Source organism: Elaeis guineensis, chromosome 15 (genome assembly GCF_000442705.2).
Source record: "Elaeis guineensis isolate ETL-2024a chromosome 15, EG11, whole genome shotgun sequence".
Lineage (NCBI taxonomy): Eukaryota > Viridiplantae > Streptophyta > Magnoliopsida > Arecales > Arecaceae > Elaeis > Elaeis guineensis.
The window spans coordinates 62,130,214-62,138,721 of record NC_026007.2 but is presented as its reverse complement, the minus strand read 5'-3'; the positions used below and the strand labels follow the sequence as shown (position 1 = coordinate 62,138,721).

Below are 8,508 nucleotides of genomic sequence, written 5' to 3'. Positions count from 1 at the left end.
CTCTGCAATTATTTCTGCTTCTTTTGGCTGCCTAGGATACACAAACTCTCAATCTTTCTGGTTTTTTGTTACTTGCATTACTGCAGTCTGGAACCGAATTTTTTATACTCCAAATCTCGGAAGGGCAGCTATAAATAACAAAAACCCTCCCTGATAGAGCATTAAAAAAATGGATAGAGAGTTCTGGATTATTTTATTGACTCCTGCACTAATGTTGGTAAGATTTCATGCATGACCATCACAGTGAGTTAAAAACCAATTGCAAGAATTGCACCATAAAAGGCATGAAAGCACGAATCCTTGAATTTTTTTTCCCCCCTTCAGTTTGATACTCATTTAGGTGGCAGTGCAGGAGCTTCTATGAGAATCTAGGTAGATATGCATTACACCTTATTGATGTATCCAAGGGTTGAAATAGATGATATCTAGACCTGTTTAGGGTGTGGGCCAGGCTGGGCTGTGCCCAAAGCTCAACTCTATTTACTTAGACCCAGATCTGGCCCGGCTTGGCCTTTGTGCCTACCTTCTGAGTCCAAGTTGGGCCCTGACTTTATGCTTCCGACTGGTCGCGAGCTTTATGACCAATTTTTTAATTTTTAAAAATACCTAAAAATAATATTTATATAGCCAACAATCTACAATACATCTATTGTTCCATGGAGGTCACATATCAACAAAATTGTCCATCAACTCTATAAATACATCGAATATAAACATACAATACAAGAAAAATAATAACAATGGGCCCAGTTTTGATCCTCAAGCTCGAGCCCAGTCTGTGAATAGCTACTTCAGAAGCAAGTCATCTTACCCACCGACATGGGGAATCTCTAGAAGTTGGAATATTAACATGTACTAGAAGTATTGGTTTATTGCCATCCACAGAAAGAACAATTCAGTGCACCTTTTTGATGGAATCTCCAAAACCATTCCCTCTTGGTGTCCAAACGTCCAAATGATGGGTCACATTCTATGCCTGAAGATTAGCATGGACATATTCTTCTTAGATGATAGTCCATCAGTCATTCTGTCTCATTTATTCGGAGCCAGAATGACGTCCTCAAAATAATGTGCTTTCTGTGGATGTTTGGATCGAGAGCTTTGTGGCAAGCAAGTAGGATTAGGATACGCTGATCCATGCTTCGCTGGAGACATGCCCTGTGCTTTCCTTTGTGTGAATCTTAATTTTCATGTGTTCATTATTTGTTCATGGAATAAATTCTGGATGTTGAGGCCATCATAAGGTTCTGAAAACGTCTAATTGCCTTCGATGCCCATGCTTTGGTGCAACAACTTGGTGTTATTAAACTTTCCTTCTACGACTGCTGCTTTCTGATCTGGACTACAAATTCCCTTGACTGTTGACCCCAGTATCTGCACTAGGTAAAAACCTTCAAAGATATGTTATTGAAACACATATTTCATAGAAAAACACTGCTAAAAACGTTGACAGCTTGATTCTAATGGCCTATCTATGCAGTGGTCAGATCTTTGATCTCATGCTCATGTTCAAAAACATTTTCCTGAATAAAGGAGTGCATACACTGCTCAACAATCTATGATGTGTTTTCTAATTCATTTTTGGCTCCCGGCATACATCTTGATAGATATGTGTATGCATGTATGCCATGAATGAGAGCTGCCTCAAGAAATAAGCCCTCACCTGCCCACCAGTGTTGAGCAACAGCAATATGATCATTTTTGGATCATGCTCTGGTCGCTGATAGCCAGGTATTGTGAGCACCACCCAGTCGGTGGCATGTCCACCAATGGCCACAATTGGACAGATGCAGTCTTTCTCTTATCGTTTCTGGTTGTCTTGACTGGAAAAGCAATCGAACTCTACAGGAGAAGCACAGCTATCCTGAGAATATATTCCATCTATATTCCTCTGCTATTGAGAACATCACATTTCTAAAAGTGTGATAAGAGGCAGAAGATATTTGTGTGTACAGGTCTCCAGTGCAATGTTTTCCAGTGGTATAGCTGAGTGTTATTATTACTACTGCTAGCACTGAGCATGTGTGATGCATGTAAACAGCAGTATGGATGGCTATGATCTCGAGGGCAGGATTTTTCAAGTAGGTTAAATACACTCATTTTCAGTTGTTGAAACTTCTTGTTTCTCTTCCAATGACGAGAGAAGTGAAAGCTAATTCAAGGTGGGTGCGCATATAAATTTGTAAACTTTTAAATGGCCCGTAGGTGCTATCACTCGCTTTGGTTGATGTCTACTAGATATTTGTTTCATACAATGGTCTATTATTTAGTCATATCTTTTACAATGCTTTGTTCATTCTTTAGTCCCTTTTCCGTTTTGACTAAAGGGAAGCTAAAAAGGAGCCACCTGGCTTTTATTAATATAGATAAAATAATTTACAACTTGGAAGAGTGAACAAGATTGGTTAGAAAGAATTGGGGATGAATGATAAGAACTCAAATGGAAAGAATTAGACAATATGAAGAGAGTTAGAAATATCCTTGATTTTGCTCCAAATTATCTTGTAGTTCGGTTGCACTGAATGAACCACACAATAAAATTATGAAAAATCAGGATAAATGATAGTAGTGATGGAGAATTGCTTGTTAAGAAAAATCTATGCACTCCTTCCAAACAGCCCTGGTAAGGATGGACAAGCTGTTTCTCTTATGCAGCTATGCTAATTTTAGTGCATGGGCATGGTTGAATCGGATTGGATTCGAGCTGAAACAGATTGTGATGAGCTTCTTTTTGCACTGCGGCTGGGAAAGAGTGGAAGAGGAGGTGGCCTGCCAAAACAAGGTGCCCGGTGACTTGGATTCATGCACCAAGCCAATATATAAATATGCACAAAAGGAGACAAATTCCTTCTTATCCTTTCTTCTCTCCATCTGCCCCACCTTCCCAACCCCAGCAGGAAGGACACGTGGCTCCTGATTCGTGTGCATTTCACTAACCGATCCCTGGGCGGCAGCATCTCAGCCTACCTCCAGCGAACATGTGAGAGAGTATCCACAACTTGTTCTTGTTGGGGCGGCTGCTCCTCTCTCTCTCTGTCGTTCCTGCTAAGGGGCAGGCACAAGTTCTCTATGTTGTTGAAAAGGATGCAAGAAACAAGTGGTTTTTATTGGAGCAGGTATGGCCACTGTGTTCCCTATCTTCCAACTGCTTCCTCCCCACCATGCATTAGGAAAAAGGCCATAATGCTCCACTTGTTCCGTGCTGTGTTCCCTGTGAATTGCAGCAACCCTCTCTTGGTACATCCGCATCAGAATATAGTAAAAATATAAGCAGGACATATAAGAGACTTTAACGTATCTGATGTGGAACTATTATTTCTCAACATTTTCTCTTAAAGGAACGAAATCTGAAATGAGGGACACTGATACCATGATAAGATCCTATCTAAAAATTCAGATGTTTTCAGTTCGGATATCAGGTTAAGATTGGAGGCTTTAGATGGATGGGCACGACAGTTTATAAGCAGGATAAGAATCTTTAACCTATCCAATACCCAATATGAGACTATTATTCCTCAACAGATTTGATAATGAATGCGTGACATATCTATGAAGCCAATTGGGAGCTTGAGGACCCACTAAAGTTTCAACAACACTTCAAACCTTTAGAGTCACCTTGGAAGATTTGAAGCCCTGAGACTAGGGGCCGGGCTTGAAGCCTACGTCTTCCAGGCGCAAAGCTCTCTTTTGAGGTGGAAGGTACTTGGGGAGGGCATTAACGCTAGATAGCAAGTTGGACGGGGAACAAATGCCGGTGCTGCCAGAGTTAGCAACCGAGGCCCACTCCCCTGTCGTAACAAAATCCCACTAATTAAAGATGGGGAACGGGAGACTCTTAGTTGCCTAAAGATTCCAACAACACCCCGTTAATGGAGCACCAACCAAACATGCTTTCGCATTTTTTAAGCAGGAAATAAAGTAAAATCATTCAAGAAAAAAAAAAAAAAATACTAAGACATACTGATAATAGTAACGTCTAGAGGAAAAAGGAAGAAGAAACAATACTAAAAGCTAAAAAAAAAAAAAAACTTTTTGGTCATAATAGAACCAGAGAGAAAATATATAGGAAACATCACTGAAAGCATGAAAGGCTTCTTATATAATAATCATCCCCACACAAAGAGGATAAGGAAACGTTACTAAAAGCTAAAAAACTACTTCCTTTCGGTGACGAATTAGATGATGCCTGAAAAACATGGGCTGACCGGTAAACAAGCGAGCATTTGCATAAACACATGCATGGTGGATTCCACTCGACAAACACAAAGCTCTAGAGACCAGAATGCAAACCTTACAGCTTTAAAAATGGAGAGGAAAAGATTATCCTTGGTTTGGGACCATATGTGATAGAGCTAGAAATAATGTTTAGGTAAAAGAAAAGTTGAGAGACAGAAGAAATACAACAAAAGTGAAGTGGTAAAAAATCCTAACGCAAGAAAAGGCCAAAAGGCACCAACATCAGTCTCACCAATTAGCTTATTACGGGTTTATATAGATAAGGATCTACTCATCTGCCTCCTTATCAAGATCATACAATTGCTTTGTTCCCTTGTATTGGTTCTCTCCCTCCCTCGGTTCCTAGATACCATTTCCATTTCTTCTCACAGGGAGATGGGTTAAGACTTGAGATATAAGCTGTTGCCTCTTCTTCAAACACGTGGCCATGACTCTCCTACTCTGTCCTATCTTATATAAGCATAGTCCCCCTCACCCTTCCGAACCAATTCGAAGAGAGCAAACCTACAAGCAACTCCAAGGCCTCCAATCCCCTCATTATCATCCAAGTCTAGTGGGAAACGGGAAGAAATCACAAGGAGGAAACCAAACACGATGTGCAATACCACTCCCGACTCTCAGCTGCCTTTCTCCTCACCAAAGTCCAACCTCTTGGACGTCCCCCATAAGGAGCACTCGGAAGAGGACCTCCAAAGATGGCCTACTCTCTCTGAGGTAACTAACCAACTAATTAATTATCTATACGTTTAACTTGTGCTCTTCTATAATATATGCAAGACCTGAAACTTTTACTTCCAAGCTGATGGATGGATGCTAACGTTTTGTGATGTGAATTGCGTTTCAGGTGGTAGAGGAAATGAGAGCCATAGGAAGGATATCCATCCCTACAGCTCTCACTGGTCTGGTCCTCTATTCGCGCGCCATGATCTCGATGCTCTTCCTCGGCTACCTCGGTGAGCTCGAGCTCGCCGGTGGCTCCCTCTCCATCGGCTTCGCCAACATCACGGGCTACTCGGTCCTGTCGGGCCTCGCCATGGGCATGGAGCCCATCTGCGGCCAGGCCTACGGTGCGAAGCAGTGGAAGCTCCTGGGCCTTACCCTCCAAAGAACCATTCTCCTCCTCCTCTCCGCTTCCCTTCCGATCTCCTTCCTCTGGTTCAACATGAAGAGGATTCTCCTGTGGTGTGGCCAGGACGAACAAATCTCCTCCACTGCCCACACCTTCATCACCTTCGCTGTCCCGGACCTCGTCTTCCTCTCACTCCTCCACCCTCTAAGAATCTATCTGAGGTCTCAGAACATCACCATGCCGGTCACCTACTGTTCTTTCATCTCCGTCATCCTTCACGTCCCGTTAAACTACCTCCTCGTCGTCCGCTTCAAAATGGGCATCGCGGGCGTCGCCTTGGCGATGGTCTGGACTAATCTGAACCTCCTTCTTTGCTTGCTTCTCTTCATACTGGTCTCTGGAGTCCACGAGGTGTCATGGGTGAGCCCGAGTGTGGACTGCCTCAAAGGGTGGTCGGCGCTGCTCAGGCTCGCCATCCCGACGTGCGCCTCAGTGTGCCTCGAGTGGTGGTGGTACGAGTTCATGATCATGCTGTGCGGCCTCTTGGTGAATCCAAAGACCACGGTGGCGTCGATGGGTATACTGATCCAGACGACGTCGCTGGTGTATGTCTTCCCCTCGGCGCTAAGCCTCGGGGTGTCGACCAGGGTGGGAAACGAGCTGGGAGCGGATCGGCCCGCCAACGCCCGGAAAGCCACGATCGTGTCGTTGGCCTGCGCGGTGGTGGTCGGGCTGATGGCGATGGCGTTCACCACCTCGATGAGGCACCGGTGGGGGAGGCTGTTCACGAGCGATGCAGAGATTTTGGAGCTCACGGCGGTGGCTCTGCCGATATCCGGGCTTTGCGAGCTCGGGAACTGCCCGCAGACGACGGGGTGCGGCGTGCTGAGGGGGAGCGCGAGGCCCAACACTGGGGCGAACATCAACCTGGGTTCCTTCTACTTGGTCGGCATGCCGGTCGCCATCTTGATGGGTTTCGCCGCCGGCATGGGCTTCGCCGGCCTGTGGTTGGGCTTGCTTGCGGCGCAGGCGTCATGCGCGACGTTGATGGCATATGTGGTGGTTACGACGGATTGGGCGGTGGAGGCGAAGAGAGCTCAAGAGTTGACCAAGGCTTCTAAGTCTTCTTCTGCTGCTATCCTTCCTATTGCTAATGATTCCTATGGCATTTGCAATGCTGTTCCAGCTTCTACTCAAGATGGCAAGAAGATAGCTAATTTGGAAGAGATACGGTGCGATGGTGATGATGGGAAGAGCGATCCTTTAGAGACAGATAAGCTCATTCCTGTGGAATAAGGAGGAGTTGGAGATTTTTTTTTTTTTTTTTCCTCGCTTTCATGGGTTTTTTTTGGAGTGAGAGGTCGTGTCTTCTACCTTCTTTATTTTTCAGTTTTTTTTTTAATTGCTCTTATCTGATGTATCCAGGTGACACTATAGATGAAACTCTATTTTTCCATCTCTGGAAGTGTTCTTTCTTTATGTGTTTGATAGGGATAGGGTGGTAATGGAGATGTTAATTTTAATACTTGAGAGACAGTATGCCATTTCTAGTGTTTCATACTATTCTAAGCTTACTTCAAATATGAGACAGTGGCTCATACCAAACATCACATTAAAAATGCGTTCCTTTTATAGTTTGACATTCTTTAATTTGGGTGCCTGTTCCCATTAAAGAGTAGATGCCTTTATCACTATAACATTCCTTTCCCATTGTAAGTACTAGTTTTTCTAAAGGAGTTCACTTTAGGAAGAAAACCCAGCTCGGCTCTGTTATCTCCATTCCCTTCCAATCCAACGACTAATCTAGTCAATAACAACATGATTTAGTGTTTTAATATTCCGTTCTTTGATGACCAGTGCGTTGGTTTCAGAATTCCAGCTGCATAAACTATCTTCCGCAGTCCAAACTCCAGCACTCATTCAAGATTTAAATGCTTTAAACTTTTTTAGTCTGGATTTGAATGTGTTCAAGAATCATGATATTTCATGATTTTTACATATATTTATACTAGAAGTTATCTTTGTATCATATAAAATGTTTATTTCTGCAATGTTTAAAGGTCTAGAATCGTGAAATTAAAAATTGCTACCTTGTATGCCATTAAAAAAAAAAAAAACCTCCACGTCTATGCTAGTGTTTTCCAATTTCATGTTATTCTCTCCTTGTGATCATCTTACTTTTTTTCCATTTCAAACCTTTTTCTTTATAACAATCAGATCCCCTCTTTAAAAAATTAGAGCTATCTAAAATTTTAAAGAATTAAATCTGGAATAAAGATCAAATTACGATTGTTCAAAATAAAGCGGGCAATTTTGCTAAAGTAGACACATCTTTTGGCCCATCTCACTTGATATGAAGAGTGCTTATCCTCTTGAATGTATGTGTATGGTTGCATCACACACACACACACACACACACACACACACACACACACAGAGAGAGAAGGAGATAGTGATAGATGATAATGGGAGGCAATAGTGGACAAAGTTCCTCCGGAAGGGGGAGGTTGGGGTCCCTGCTACTAACTGAAGAAACAATATCCAGATATTATTACTTCTGTCTACTTCTCAGATGACAAAATTCTCTGCATTGCCTCTGAAGAGGAAAAAACAAACAGTACTTCCCCGTAGTCCCCACTCCCTTAGCCTTTTCCTCCCACTCTACTCACTTGTACCAATGAGACAAAAGAACTAGGAAAGATGAAATTTCCCCATTTTTCTGCTTTAGTGAACGCCACACCTAATCTTTAGGAAAAATCTCCCTTTGTTGTGCGTTCATCTCATTCTTTCTCTCATCTGTGCTTCTCAACTTTTCTTCTCTTTTCTCTTGTCTCCATCTTCGGTACCATTCTTAGTACTCATATAACCATTTCCTAGTGATCAGATTTTGGCATAACGTCAGGAGAAAAAGGGACTAGAGGGATCTTTATATGGCGCCTCTTGGCCTCTTTGGCAATGTTGTTGCTGCTTGAAATGGTGATTGCTTGCATCAACAGCCATCAGATAACATATCGAAGGGCTGGAGGGTGTTTGACACATCATAATGGAGGAAAAACAGATGCATATATGCATTCCATGTTCATGATCTTTTATTGCAAGGATGTCAAGCTAAAGCAAAAGCATCTTCTGGTTTGCCATGATCAATTTATACCATTTTTTTGTAAGCAAAACAGAGGCTTGGACATTAAATGGAATATTCCATT

General features: G+C 42.8%; 1 protein-coding gene across 1 annotated transcript; it reads left to right on the top strand.

Moving 5' to 3' along the window:
* Positions 1-4,215: 4,215 nt before the first annotated feature.
* On the top strand, positions 4,216-6,801 carry LOC105058164 (protein DETOXIFICATION 48-like). The gene is made up of 2 exons (XM_010941001.4): positions 4,216-4,950; positions 5,081-6,801. The coding sequence occupies exons 1-2, from the start codon at positions 4,831-4,833 to the stop codon at positions 6,599-6,601; spliced, it is 1,641 nt and encodes a 546-aa protein (XP_010939303.1). The 5' UTR covers positions 4,216-4,830; the 3' UTR covers positions 6,602-6,801.
* The last annotated feature ends 1,707 nt before the right edge of the window (positions 6,802-8,508 follow it).

Excerpts from the sequence above, each read along its gene's own strand:
- LOC105058164 (XM_010941001.4), top strand. The coding sequence starts at position 4,831 with ATGTGCAATACCACTCCCGACTCTCAGCTGCCTTTCTCCTCACCAAAG. Across the intron at positions 4,951-5,080 it reads GATGGCCTACTCTCTCTGAG|GTGGTAGAGGAAATGAGAGC; the intron begins GTAACTAACCAA and ends ATTGCGTTTCAG.